The following is a 15365-nucleotide window of genomic DNA, read 5'->3' as shown; positions in this document are numbered from 1 at the left end:
AACCAAAAAGGGTCTATTTATCTAGCCAGCTGTCCATGCATGCTGTTAGGTGTACATAGTACAGTGGGGGGGGGGGGGGGGGGGGGGGGGATATGTTGTAACGCGGTAAATAAATTCTGAAATGTCTCGGGTTGTTTTTGTTTTTCTGAAATATTACCAGAAATACACAAAGAAGGTGGGAGTGAAGATTTATTGATTAGATAAAAGCAAATGAAGTCCATACATACAGAAAAATCATGAAAGTCCAATTTAATAAAGTACAGAATGCTAAAAGCACAAGAAGCATGTTAAAATGTTTTAGGTGCATTTTTTTCAAAGTTCCACATTCATTAACATTCAGAGACCAGAATTTGATCTCCTCACCTAAGAGCACAAGAATGACAATACAATCTTAGTGAAGTGGATTGTGCTCTTAGATAAAGGTTAGAAAAATACATTCAGAACATTCTCAACTTCAGAGAGTATGGTCAATTTGGAAATTCAAGAGTTGTTTTTTCCCTCATCTAAACATTGAGCTGGTTGTGAACAACCTCAACCAGTCGCATGTACATGAGGACACAGTTGGGACACTGGAGCCAGAACAGACTCCCAGTACGTTGATTCTGTGGAGCACATTTTGTTATAATACTGGGAATTAGCTGGTAACATGATGCAGCGCTCTAATCACATAAGGCAGCTTCTGCTTAGTTGACATGTTATCTCAACAGGCCTGTTAAACGATTAGGTCTGGATTGTGGTGTTGGGTTTACTTCTGGAGTCACGCTGCCCTCTAGTGCTTAAAAACCCAGTTTAAAAGGTGATCTCAGGCTAGGTTTAGCACAGGCCGAACAAATTGAACTCGCACTGAAGGACATGCTTGTGCAAATAGAATCCAAAAAGACAAAAAAAAAAAAAAGGAAATGGCACATTTTAAGGCTGCCCTTAATGGGACAAAGAAAACGTCAAGACATCCAGGAACTACCAGATAGACATAAAACAAATATTTTACTACAGATTAACCTAAAAATATGGAAGATCTGGTTTTTCCATTTTATGTATGAGCTTAAATGCGTCTAAACTGAAAACGGGTTCATCACTTCAGAAAATTAAGGCAATTCCTGAACTGAGGAACAACATGGAAATGGCAGTTTTTAAACACCATTAATAAAAACATTTACTTTTTGTGCTACTGACAAACATACAAAAAAATATTTAAAATATTGACAAATTACTTGTTTTAGTATTTTCCACAACATCTTTCGGTGACAGAACCCTGATGAGGATTCCATGGTTTTAGTGACCAGCTAAACTTTGGAGAAGTGTGGCTTGGGTTCACAATATTCCAAAAAACGTCGACTCCGGCTATGATAAAGGTGTTTCACAGTTGCCACAAACACTTTTTCATGAATTCAACATAGTCCACACCCATACAGTACATAAACGAACATTTCAGATTCTCCTTTTTACAGTCTAATGTGATGAGAATTCCTGTTTTACGTTGTAGTACCATACATCGTCAATACAAATCTTCCAGACACTTGTGCATATTTCTGTCAGGTTTGGGGTCTCTGCGCTCTGCTGTTGTGACCTGGGTGCAACTGGGGTTGTAGAATCGAGGAAGAGTTCTGGAAAAAGTGGTCGAAGGAGAGGGCAGTTTAGAATAGTGGCTCGCTCAGGTGCTTGAAGCGGAGGCGTTGGATGTAGCCGATGCTGGCGGGGCTGTAGCGGCTGGGGCTGAAGTCTGGTGAGGCAGCGTGGCGGACAGGACTGAAGCGACCGGTGGGAGACATCAAGCCGCTGTTGGGGGAGCTGGAGGTCTGATGCTGCATCCTGAGTCTGGGTTTTACTGCAGGGCTTGGCCAACTATGCAACACACAAAACATGGGTTACAGTTCCCTGTATCCAACCTGTTGAAAAGGCAACAAACTGAACTTTCACAGACACATGCGATGCTTTGCAAAGGTATGCTGAAACCACAAACGTCAATGCATTTTACTGGGATTCAATGTGACAGCCAAACACCAGGCAGTGTGTGTTTGCCAAGTGGCAAACACACACATTTTATAAAAATAATAAAAATAATCGGAATAATTGGCATGCGTTTGTATTCAGACCCCTTTACTCCGATACCCCTAAATAAAACACAATGCAACCAATTGTCTTCAGAAGTCACCTGATCAGTAAACAGAGTCATCAATCCTGTAATTTCATCTCAGTATAAACCCAGTTGTGTGAAGAGGTTTGTTAGAGAACATTAGTGAACAAGCAGCATGGTGAAGACCGAGGAACACAGCAGGCAGGTCAGGGAGAACGTTGTGAACCAGTTTGAGCACTTAAAAGGATTTTGAGGAGGAGAAAAAAAAAAGAATAAACTCCAGTCTCTAAGAAAACTTTTAATCGGGCAGTCTACCAATCTGGCTTCTATGGTAAAGGAACCAGGAGTGATCAATTAATAAAAGAAAATCTATAAAAGGTTCTAGTTGCCACAAACTTTCTAGGGGACACAACAAACATGTGGAAGAAGCTGCTCTGGTCAGATGAGGCCAAAACTGAACTTTGTGGCCAACATACAAAACACCCTGAAGACCCAAAACATTCAGCCAGAGCTACAATGGCACAGCTGAGAAAGTATATTCATGCTTTGGAATGGCACAGTCAAAGTCCAAACCCAAATCTAACGAAACCTGTAGCACATCTTGAAAATTGCCATTCACCGCATCTAATCTGACTGAGCTTGAGCCATTTCGCAAAATACAATTGGCAAGAATTTTCTCTCAAAAAGCCCAAAAAGACCTGCCGGTTCTACAAAGTTCTAACTCTGGGGAGCTCAACACAAACGTGTGCCTCACTTATTTTTAGTAAGAAAAATATAGAAAGCGCGCATCGTCTTTCTGCTTTACAATCAGGTGTACCTAATAAAATCCAGTGTAGCTTGTGGTTGTCACATGACAACATGTTCAGGGCGTATAAATGGTTCTGCAAGGCACTGGACTATGCAGTCTTAACGTCATTCAGTCAGTTGGTTTGGTGTTGGGGGAGTTTAACTGGTATGACTGGAAGAAGGCACTGAACAAGGTTGTAAAAACAGTCTTCATTAGGCAGGTTTATGACCCGTTTTCCACTGAGTGGTTAGCATTGTTCTCACAGGGAATAATGCACATTTAGGTGATTAAAGGCCAATAAAATACACTGAAATGTGTTATTGTAACATGGAAAAATGTGATACATTTATCATACAAAACTGAGTAAAGTATCTTATAAAGAGGGCACATGATTATAACCTGATATAATGATCTGAATACATCAGTTACTGACAGTTAGTAAAGCCTCTTCTAGACATGCATTAAAGTAAGGTTAACATAAACAACACAGACTGCAATGCAACGTTAGCTGACCCACTAACCTCTGCATGTCCGATGGAGAGTATGACTTCATTGTGCTCTTCCACTTATGTACACTGGGATACTTCTGTGGATCTATATCAGTGTCCTTTAATGCAGACAGGACCTCGCTGTCCAGCTTAGTGGGCGAGTCCCTGTTAAAGCATGCAGGATTTATCAGCAAAAGTCTTATCAATCATCAGTTATCGTCCACTGTGGATATGTTGCATTTAGCTTGACTTAACAGACCCTAAAATATGAAAGTTACTTGTTACCTTTTAGAGAATTACTTAAGCAGTAATAATCTGTAGTTTGACATTTCAAACAGGAAAGAAACCAATGTGACTCACCCCTCAATAAAAAGTCCTCTTCTAAAGTTCGGAGGGGTCCTGGGTAAGAACTCATGGGAGTCATCTAGAGACTTATAAGAGGAGCCAGAGGAGCCAGAGCTGCTCAGGTCCCTGCCTCCATGGTCCCATGACTTGGATCTTGCACAGATGTTGCGCACCCCTGGCACTGACCCCCTAGTCCTCCCCAGCGACTCCAGACTCTCCTCTGCGGTAAAGTATTCGTCTGAGCTGCCACTGCTGCTCCTCTCCGCTCGATCCCTGCCCTCCTGGCAGAGTGACAGGCGGTTCAGCCCCGAGCTGAGGTCTGTAGCTGAGAAGGAGCTGCACGAGTGTCGGACGTCCTTGTGCCGGTTCCTGCCACTGCTCCTCCTCTCCCTGCAGCCTGTAGGGCTGTCTGAAGGCTCTTTGAGCGTCATGCGTTCAAACTCCGCCATCAGGTTGGAGATGGGCGACAGCATGCAGGAGGAGGATGGGGAGCTGCGCGGGGACACCTTGTCTCCGTTGTGAGTTCGATCCCTGGAGGAAGAGCACACTTCGTTTTTGCAGACCACTCCAGGTGACAGGAGGCCATCGTTGCAGCAGCACAGAAGGTCCTGCTCGGCGGCGTTCTCAATCAGGTCCGCTCCGCGGTGATGCAGTGGTATGTGGAACTCTCGCCCGCCTACAGCTCCCTTCAGGGCGTCTTTGGACGCAACAGAGGAGGTGATACTGGACAGTGCTGCGTTTTGACGATTTTTCATCTCCTCCAGGCTGATGTCGTCTCCCTCATCCAGGAAGGCCCCAACTGAAATTGAGTTGCAGAATTTTTTGGGCTTGCCTAAGACCATAAAGAATAATCAAAAGGGATTTATAAAGCCATTAATATTGTGCACTTCATCAAAAAAGGTCGACTTAATCTGCAACTGCATCTGATCATTAGATTTCAAATAACACATTTATTCAGGTAATTACAAATGATATGTACATAACCTATTTTCTATTCCAATAAGTAAGGCTTTGTCAGGGCATGCAGAAGGTACCTGGAGAGGGTGTTTTGAACCTGTTGCTGGTCTCATTCGGTCCAGCCCCCTCATGAGCCCTGTGACTGAAATCCTTCTTACTCAGGTACTCTTCCAGCTTACGGAGCCCCTCATGGGAGGACAGATCCACAAAACAGTCCAGGAAGCCCCAATACTCAGCCCAGGGATGGCCCATCCTGTGAGCAAGGTCTCTGAATTTCAAGAAGATATCCATTAGTAATTTATTGGTTAGACTACAGGACCCTTACACTGACTATTGCAAACACCTTTTAGATTGCCGCCCAACTCCCACCAGTAGTATATGTTGTTCTTACTGCATGTGTAACTCTCATAACAAAGCACTCCCACAGCCTGATTCTGCCACCCCTGTGCACCACAGGATGAACCTTATCCCCATCCTGGTAAAAATACTGAAGGCTTTTCCATGTCATCTGATCAAACAGATGAGCCAGTGTAGTTCCACTGCCAGATAAATTAATACTGGTTCTGATAGAAAGGTGACAGAAGAAACAGTACATCACACTATGTTGGGTGTAGGGCTGCGTAGCTGGAGACCAGTCAGGGTGCCCATGCTGGTCGTAATGTTATGCCTGAACAGTGCAACTGTTTATTTTAAAAACACTATTCGCAAAGGTTGTATATTAAAAGAAAAAAATACAGAAAGGTTTCGGATGTACCTGCCAACTCTCTCAGCCCCTCTGTCTGGGTCGGATTTAAGAATGTGGCGGAAAAGCTCCGCCTGGCCTCTCGGTGGCGTCTTCCAGGATCGCCGAAAATCATCTGCCTGCGGGTTATGACAATACGTTGCGGTCAGCAACAGGTTTAAATGGCATTTGATAATAAAACATATTCAAGCAACAGGGTAGTGAGCTTGCTTTAGAAGGGCTAAGTGGGCCAGCGAAGGCTGTGACTGTCATCCAGGGATCCATGGGGCTTCTCGTGTGCCGCTGGATCAGCGCCAGGCTTTCTGAGGAATCTGCCGACCATGGAGCACCAATGATGGGCTGGGAGGTGTTGTCGGTCGCCCTCAGTAATGGGATATAGCAGCGGTCTGTGAGACAGCACAACTGAAACTTTAGGACTCTTAATCAGACTGCTCTGCAGAACAAAATATTCAGTTGAAAACCAGCTCAAAGTTTATCTGAGCGTGCTGCCACACTACTGGTCAGCACCAGAACGTGAGCTGGCTAATTTAGCTGGTGGCTGTTTAGGAAATGCAATGTCCAGGTTCTAAAACCATTACAGTGCTGGTCTAACACTACAACTGCCATTTATAAAATTACTGGTTTTTCTAAAGCTTAGACCTGTAAGTATCACTTTTAGTCAACTGTAAAAAGTTTCTTTCTATAGTTTTCAAACTATAGAAATAATAACCAAAAATGTCTTTTCTACTTTTTGGATAAATTGTAAATTGAAATGTTTAGACAAGAAAATGATCATAATAAAATGCCCAAATTATAGTTGCCTCTCTTGGCAAGCTGGAAATCTGCAAATACAGGTCCTTCCTTTTACCTATAGCTAACACACGGACCTGTTCACAGGCTCAAAATCCCCTTAAATATATGATCACTATCCTAGCTTTAAAAATATTTTGGTCCACAACAAAACTTGAAAAGTCCAAATCAAACTGAAGAACATGTAACAGATCTCATTAGCCAGCTCGTTCTATTGCATGCACTGAAGAGTAGGGAGAAGGAAGAACAAACACTGGAATAAAATCATCCTTACCCTCCAGGTAGTCACTTATTTTCTGTTTCACCTCTGTGGTTTTATTTTTTCTGCTACAAATAAGCTGTGGAAAGAGGGGCGACAAATGAATAAAGCCAAGTCCACACAAGCAACTGTTGTCAGAACAATTTGCCCATCTAAAATGAGTTGGCGCCATTTAGTCAGTGGCTGTTGCCAACAGATTTTAAAAAGGTCACATCCTCCGCGGCTACACCCAGGTTAACAGCAGCAGATTGTTTTTCTAGTTAGCTGCCTGACAGCTCCCATATCTATATTCACATAGAAATGAATCATTTCCATTATGACAAGCCAGTAACTGTGGTTTCACCAAGATGATGAAGTGTTTGACTCCTTACATCAGCAGGCATTAGGCCATCTCTGTTCTTGCAGTTCTTATCGATGTCAGGGTGCGAGCACAGGACATTGACCGCATCTGGACATCCGAACTTGCAGGCAAAGTGGAGAGGTGTTTCAAAGCTCTAAACCAGAAGGGAAACAGAAATAAAATGAACTCTGCTTATACATCTGGAAATAATAAATGGTCAGTGGGTTGCATGTATGGACATAGAACTGACAGCCTTATCTGGAGTGTTGAGGTAAAGATCTACAATGTAGCGGATTCGTTTCTGCAGCATGGCTTCCTGATCATCTGGGTACATGAGGCGCATGAACTCTGGGTTTTCCATGGTGTCCAGTAGCAGCTGAGCGATCCCTGCCTGGTTCTCCTTGGCTGCCACATGCATGACGTTGTACCGGCAGCCCTCCTGGAGGTACCACACAGAACAACTATTACATGGACATAACACTCAATCTCAAGTCTATTCTCTCTTTCATATTCCGGCATCTGAAACCAGCTTTGCCAGCTTATGTCTCAGATTTATCTTCTACTTATTTTATTTTTAATGACTAGGAATCAAGAACCAGCTGTTGTTAGCTGTGTTACAGCAGCTAGGAGTGTTATGTTAAAATACCTCCCGAGGTGGCACTACATAGTGCATTTAGAAAACCATAAAGGACTTCATGTTTTGATGAGAAAATCTTACAGCATTAACACCGACAGTTATTCTTGATGCTGGCTAAAAGCATGTCGCTGCTGGAGGCTGCCGCTGACAATGGAAAAGATGTTTATGTATCAACACGCGTCATGGGTCTATGTCGGACTGAGTTTCTCTATTTATAGAGGAGCCAGTCCAGAGTTTGTGAAACTATGGCTTCAATGTTACGAGCTCAAAGAACGATCAGTACCAATAGAGTCCTTTCACTGTAAAAAGCATGTTATTCAGATCTGTCCTAATACGGATCCATTCCCCCCACCTGCCATGCAAAAGTATTCACACCTCTTGAACTTTTTTCCACATTTTGTCATGTTATAAGCACAAACACTGGGGCAGGCAGGCTTAGAAAAAAAGAAATCAAGTTTGGACACCCCTGATCGAAACAACTGCTTTATAACTGGCTGCATGTTCAGGGTTGTTGTTCTGCTGGGAGGTGAACCTATGCCCTAGTCTCAAGCCATTGGAGGCTCCATCTAGTTTTCTTCTTTTCTAAGATCGCCCGGTGTTTAGGTCAACCTTTCTACCATTAACTTTGACCAGTTTTCATATCAACGCCACTGTTTCACAGTAAGATGGTGTGTTCAGGGTGATGTAAAGGAGTAAAGTGTTAAAGTTTGTTTTAGAACAAAATCTTGCTTTATACTTCTAAACAATCGTATTGTGGATTTTCTGGTGTGTTCCTTGGTTTTAATTCTGTTTGTTTACAAGTTCTCCATCCAACTTCTCAGAAAAAGTCCATATAGGCTGAGAATAAATTACTAACAAGTGGACCATTTACAAATTTGGTAACTTTCGAAAGATTTTATTCAGGACTATCCAAGAAAATCCCAAAGTCTGTGGTTCTAATATGACAAAATGTGAAAAAAGTGGAGGGTTACATCAATGTTGTAAAAATAAAAAGTGATTAAAGTTGTCTAAACTAACACCTAACAAAACAAAGTGCATGACAAAGAGTGATTGGTCAGGTAAATTTGCGCTTCAAGGTAAAGAACCTATTAGGTGTGAAGAATTTCAAGTTTTAATAAACAGTTAAACAACTCAAACCCATTTAAGTAAGACACACACAAACCAGAGACAATATTAGATGTTGAATGTTCAGCAATTTGTTTGCAGATATTATTGCAAAGTTTGATTTCTCAGCTAAATACAACACCTCTTGTGACTAACTGTCCCTCCTGCAAAGGAGAAAACCTGATGCAACATGTTCCATCAGAAAGCAGATACATTTCTGGACATTTAGTCTCACACATTTTCCCTTGGTTAAGGAAGCTGGCAAATGCTCGTAATCAATGCAAGTGTGCCCTTTTCAAACACTGCCGCATGATTAAATTCTTCCTCTTATCTAATTTTCTTTATGAACAACAGGTCAAATTCAGTCATACTCTCTGGGGCCAGAATTTATCAAGGCACTGATCTGGAGAAGGGTGCAAGAAAACCTTTGCAGCAAACCTGTATTAACCCAACAAACCTGCTTCAGCTGTTTGACAGCTCGGCAACAGACCAAGGTACTGATGAGAAAGGTCTTTGAGTTGAGTTTTAAAGAGAACTCCACAGCGATGGCCATGAGTGCACCGCAGAACCCATCAGACCATTATGGTAGGCCGATCAACTAAAAGCTCTATAAAGACAGCACAGGCTGATGGGAATTTGCCAGAAGCACAAGCAAATGTCCACAAGAAGCTACATTTTTTGAATTGATCAAATGCAGGCTGAACTATGTGACCACAAACCCCAACCGTGTTTTTGACCATCCACTGAAGCAATGCATGAAACTTGCAAAGGACTCAATGCATTTATTACTTTCCCTTGCAATATCACTGCATCTCAGAAAATGAGATGAGTAACACCAAAATATTAGCTTCATATTCTCACCTGAACAACAGTGGGATTATCTCCTGAGCCAATAAGATAGCGTGGGTTGCTCCAGATGAGCTCGCTGAAGGCTTGCTCATCCCCCTTCTCCACAGCTTTCCGTAGTTTGGCTGTCAAATCCTGACTCCGTGGGCTCTTAAAACTGTTGGCCCGCTCCCTGTTAATGGTGTCCACCTCCAGGTTTTCTGATGTGACAGGGAAAAGAAAACTAGTGTTTACTATATTCATTTATATATATTTCTGAAACAATGCTATTAAGTTCAAAGAGCAGGCTTAAGTTAACACAGAGAACAGGCAACAATGGCTATTTAATTCTAGCTTTCCATCTAACCCAACCAGTCTGATTGTGACCCAAACACTTCCTACCTTTCCCGACGACCAGTCCAAGTTTGATGGGAGAGATGCAGGTTGTGGACTTGCTTGGAGAGGGGCAATAGTCACAGAGTCCCTTAGAAAACCTCTCTGCATCTTCATGGTTACTAAATGCTTTGAAGCGTGCCCCCTTCATGGTCTTTACAGCTTGAAGTGCGTCTTTCTTATCCATGTAAACATGTGCTCCCTCTGCAGTACACACACACACACACACACACACACACGTCACCAGCTCTGTTAGATGATAGCTATTTTATTGGGTGTTCATAGTTCTGTCTGGGACCACATTTTTATTTCCTCAATGTACAATGAATTGCAAAAGTATTCATACCCTTTTCACATTTAGTAACATCACAACTGTGTTTCCACTTCAATGTGGACATGGTTTTCAATTTTGTCTACAAATAAACATCTTACTGGTCAGATTTGTGTTTAGCAGCCAGGCAAGAGGAGCAATAATCAGAGAAGCAACCAAGAGGCCTCTAGCAACTCTGGAGGAGCTGCATAGATCCACAGCTCAGTTGATAGAGTCTTCTGACATGACAACTATTAGTCATGCACTCCATAAACCTAGCCTTTATGGAAATGTTCCAAAGAAAATCTGTGTTGAAAAAAAAAAACGGAAGTCACAACTGCAACTTGCCACAAGCCATGAGAGGACGCAGCTAGGGCCCCACAACATATCGTCATCGGGATATCAGTGTGTGCGATATCCATATCGCCAAGGACTGTTTATAGTGCAATAATTGTTGGCTAATATATTCCAGGTTCTATGGAATATATTAGCCAACATGCTAATGTAATATTTAGCCAGTTGGACAGACTCAGGGCAGTAGATGCTTAGTGGATACAAATGACATCACCCAAAATGGTAAAGGTCTCAGGGTGATGGAAGCCCAGATGGGAAAGAGAGGAGAGACCAAATTAGACATATGTTGCACTTTATATCATCATCACAATACTAAGTAATATTGTCACCATCACAAGAATTTCTAATATCGTGCAACTCTAGACACAGCAAACGTGGAAGAACATGCTCTGGTCACGAATCAGACCAAAAATTAAACACTTTTCCCGACATGGACACTATTATGTGTGGGGAAAAACAAACAGCGCACATTACCCTGAATGCACCATCGCCACAGGGAAACATGATGGTATCAACATCAAGCTGTGAGTTCCTTACTTCAGCAGAGACAAGGAAGCTGGTCAGGGTTAATTAGAAGACAGATGGAGCTAAATAAAATTCAATTAGGAATCTGTGGCGAAACTTGACAGATGTTCACTCTCCATAAAACATGTTTGAGCTGAAGCTATTTAGTAAAACTGAATTAGTATAAATGTCAGTCCCTTGGTGTGTAAGGTTGCAAAAGACATTTCCTAAATGATTGAAATGTGTAATTGCAGCAGAAGGTTATTGTACTCAGCAATAACTCAAAGAGGGGTGATTACATATGCATGCCGCACTGTTTTTCTGTAAAACATTTTAAAAACCATGTATTATTTACCATACACTACACAGTTATGTGCTACCTTGTGTTAATCGATTACATAGAAACAAGTTTGTTATTGCAATGTGACAAAATGTGAAAAAGGGTATTAATATTTGCAAATGAACACTGCTAAGTCCTGGTGTCTGGCCGGCATTAAAGGCCACGAAGGGAGCATGAGCCAAATGTCCTGAGCAGCCAGCCTCACGCTTCTGTCTTGTCTTGCATTCAGAAGGTTTTTGGGCTCTTTTCCCATCTGTGTTCTGAGCTTATTCAAAGAATTTTTTTAAATAAAACTCTGCATGAGTCGTTGCTACAATAACAAGTTGATATAAAGTAAACTGATTTGGTTACACCAAAAACTAAGAAAAAAATCTATCCACTTAACACCCAGAAGGAAAAACAGACCGAGTTAGAAAAGACGAACCTGAAAAGTTCACAATGTTGTCATCGGTAAACAATCAGGATCAACTTCAGGAGGACTTTAGACCGGTTAGTTAAAAGGTCAGTTAGTTAAAAGTATCACAGAGCTAAGACAGATTTAAACAGTTATTTTTATATTAGGAATTCATCAGCAAACTCTGCGTTATTTCCTGCCCAAAAGGAAACAGTTTAGAACATGAACCCCAGTGGAATCAGTTATATGTGGCTTTCTGACTGTCTTACCATTTCGTGCCAAGACATCCTCCCACAGGGGACAGACTCCATAATACAAAGTTGGCGATACTTGTGCTGGCTTTGAAGGCGTTTCTGTTTTGAATTGAGAGTTGCTGTAGTCACGAGAGCTGTTGAAGTCTGACTTTCCTGAAATCTCCTCCTCCTCTGGAGGGTTCAGACCCACACCATAACCAAATTCTAAATCTTCACCATTTCTCTGAGAGGAGCTGCTGCTGGCTGCACTAGTCTCAAGTGAAACTGCTGAGGTGGCACCTGCCACAGGTTTGGAGAAACTGGCCACGTCATCTGTGCTCTGTGATGAACAGCCACTGTCTGTTTCAGTAGGAGCTCCCTCTTGTCCAGCCAGAAGACGGGCTAACTTCCTCTCATAGGTGGCTCGGGTGGTAGAAGTGATGGGGCCACACTTTAGGTCTGCTCGAACAAACTCCTCAGACAGCTCGGCAGCACTCAGCCCCTTCAGCCTACTCAGAACCGCCTCCATGCTTCAGCTCCCTGTAACACAACACACACCTGAGCTATGACCGGCTACCATTCATAACGCAAATAAATAAACACAGTATAACGAAATAGGACGTGAAAGAATAAGAGATACACCAATCAGGCTTTTCTGGACTGATTCCGGTTTTCTTCGAAGTCTGACTGGCCGATTACAGACAAATTTAGATTGTCCTCATTTATTCATCGAAGAATACGTTTCCCAAGCTTTATTTGATTTTTAATCAGACTCAAAAATAAAAGTCTATCAAAGTTGGTTGTTGTGTTTACATACTGAAAATGGTTACAGATCGTAGGTAAAATTTGTTCAACAAATAATGAAGATAAATATTTCAGTTTTTCAAGTATCTGACTTGCAGATCACTATTCACACCAGCAAGGGCCAACCTGATTGGTGCATCTCTACGCATAAAGAAATAGAACACCGACCTTGGCAACACAGTCAGAAAGAATAATATTGAATATTATTGTCTGCCTTTATATATGTATCAGACAAACAACCATAAGATCTACGATGTCAAAAAATGTAGTACATTAAATTGTAAGCCTATAGATAACCATGCATAAGAAGTCTTCCAATTTCTGTATCTTTAAAAAAGGTCCACCACATTTAGGAAAAACACAGCAAAACTAAGATGTGACATACAGGGGTCATTATCTCTCTCTCATTAGGTCGAATTTCCTTAACGTTTACTATAGCTTTTCCCCTTCAGATTAATTTAAATGCAATTTTAATAAATAGAAACGTAAAGAGCACTCATGTAAAACGTTTACAAATGTTAAAAGTGTTAATCGACGCTTCATTTTCAGAGAACAGACGATACTAAAGTTGGGCTAGCCTCAGCTGGCTAGCTTGCTAACCAGAAGCATCGGGCTTAAGAAGCCGGGGACTGAGCATATAAAAGCTAACACACGACTCAGATCAAACTGCTTTGCTTTGTTATAGCCCAAACGATTACGGCTGAATAAAGGAGGAACGCAACCCCCATAGCAAGCTGGATACATGCAGTCAATTCTTGTCTGTTCTCTCGCATGCTGTCACGCCCAAGTATGTCATACGAGATGGGTTTTCGGACTGTAGCGTAACAAATCTGATACGCGGTAATGATGCTGATAAATATCCACGTGTAAGTGACGGCTTCTATCTGTGATAACGTCCCTGTACTCACCGATAAACATTTCGCTTCAAAGATTCAGAGCTGTGGGCTACCGTTTAGTTTTGCACAGATAAACTTAGACACAAAGCTCAAGACGGTCTGGAATAGTCTCATTGTTTACAACATGTCATGCGCATGCTCACTGTAAAGGGAGGGCGCGCGATGCGTTCAAGGCCAGTAGGAAAACTCCTACAGCACGGCTTGAATGTGACGAGCGCCGAGCAGAAAACGATTAACCAAAAAAAAAAACACTACTTAAATATAAACGTCAAACAAATATAGGACAGCAGAAGCTGATTCCAACATTAAAAGAGTATCAGTGATTTACTTATACAGCATGGGAATCGTTTCTTAACCATTCTAACCTTTTGTAAACAAATACAAAATATGACAAGCATGTTCAATTTAAGCATAACATTATGATCAGACAAGTAAAGTGCTCGTCTCAACATTATGGCACCTGTTAGTAGGTGGGATCTATTGGGCAGCAAGTAGACATTTTGTTCTTACTGTTGTGTTAGAAAAAAAGACATGCGTAAGGATTTGAGCGAGCTTGACAAAGGCCAAATTGTGACGGCTAGATGCCGGAGTTTGAATATCTACAAAACAGCAAGTCTTGTGGGGTGCTTCCATTCAACCGATGACAGGGTGATGAGCGACCGACGGTCTCTGATGCAGGGAGCGAGCAAAGGTTGGGCCATGTGAATCCGTTAATGCTGGTTCTGAAAGAAATGTGTCAGAATACTGAGTTTTCTGCATGTGAGCCCGCATAGCTGAAGACAAGTCAGGGTACCCAAGCTGACCCCTGTCCACCACTAGTGGTTATATGACCATCAGATTACAGAGCCATGGAAGGTGGTGAGGTCTGATGAATCATGTTTTCTTTTCCATCGTGTGGATAAGAATATCTGGGGAATACATGGTACCACGATGCACTACAGGAGGAGGGCCAGCCGACAGAGGCAGTGTAATGTATTGGACAATGTTCTGCTGGGAATCATTGGATTGTGCCATCCACGTGGATGTTACTTTGATACCTAACACCTACCTAAGCATTGTCGGATGCCTTTCTACACCCTTTCATGGAGACCGTTTTCTCTAGTGGCTGTGGCCTCTATCAGCAGGATAAAGTCTCCTACTACAAAAGAATGGTCCGTTTTGGCATCAATTACTGAACCAACACACCATTGGGCAGATGACTAAGATGTTATGCCTGTACGTATTTTCCGCTTGCACTAAAACGCAAGACCTGATGAACACCCGATAAACTAAATGTCAGGGTTTTCTCGTCAACAAGAGATATAATTCAGAACGATACTTTCGAACATGCAGGGACGTAAAGACTGATTGTCTATGGGCCAACATGTACATAGTACACAACGCTCTAAAAGGGATTTGAAAACAAAAGCCTCATGTGAAAAAATATTAGTGATTTCAGCCTATTGATTTAATGCAGGGAACTGTTTGTTCAGCGTCATTAGCCGTTTAGCATGACAAGCTAGTGGTTACACGCCACAAACACTCGAGACGAACCATGACCTTTCTTTCTGTGACTTTACTGTACATTTATAAACATCTAGGGGGCTAAAACATAATGCTCTACCGGCCGAAAAAAATATTTTAAGTAAAGCATGTCTACCTCCTCCTTCTCCTCTCCTCTCCCCGGCTGCTAAGCTACGTGTCTTCTCACCGCGACGTTTTCAAAATGCTGTCCGTCAGGACCTGCTGTAGTCCAACATATTGCCTGAACAAAATTACGGCAATAACGTCGATTACGGGAAATATTAAAA

General features: G+C 42.1%; 1 protein-coding gene across 3 annotated transcripts; it reads right to left on the bottom strand.

Annotated features, from left to right (window-relative positions):
- Nucleotides 1–176: 176 nt before the first annotated feature.
- Nucleotides 177–15307, bottom strand: ankle2 (ankyrin repeat and LEM domain containing 2). Of its 3 annotated transcripts, none has more exons than XM_047381263.1 (13): nt 15215–15307; nt 11912–12415; nt 9750–9944; nt 9384–9568; nt 7032–7220; nt 6813–6935; nt 6457–6520; nt 5604–5779; nt 5406–5512; nt 4729–4919; nt 3710–4526; nt 3383–3514; nt 177–1842 (listed from the first exon to the last, which is right to left on the bottom strand). In XM_047381263.1, the coding sequence occupies exons 2-13, from the start codon at nt 12402–12404 to the stop codon at nt 1635–1637; spliced, it is 2880 nt and encodes a 959-aa protein (XP_047237219.1). In that variant the 5' UTR covers nt 12405–12415; nt 15215–15307; the 3' UTR covers nt 177–1634. The 3 variants fall into 3 exon arrangements, with proteins under 3 accessions (XP_047237219.1, XP_047237221.1, XP_047237220.1); XM_047381265.1 differs by having other exon boundaries at nt 3710–4493; XM_047381264.1 differs by lacking the exon at nt 15215–15307 and adding an exon at nt 13588–13709.
- Between the last annotated feature and the right edge of the window lie 58 nt (nt 15308–15365).

The sequence above is a fragment of the Girardinichthys multiradiatus genome, chromosome 12, assembly GCF_021462225.1.
Source record: "Girardinichthys multiradiatus isolate DD_20200921_A chromosome 12, DD_fGirMul_XY1, whole genome shotgun sequence".
In the NCBI taxonomy this organism is placed as follows: domain Eukaryota; kingdom Metazoa; phylum Chordata; class Actinopteri; order Cyprinodontiformes; family Goodeidae; genus Girardinichthys; species Girardinichthys multiradiatus.
Note: the sequence above shows the minus strand (reverse complement) of the source record. Positions and strands in the feature narration are given on the sequence as shown.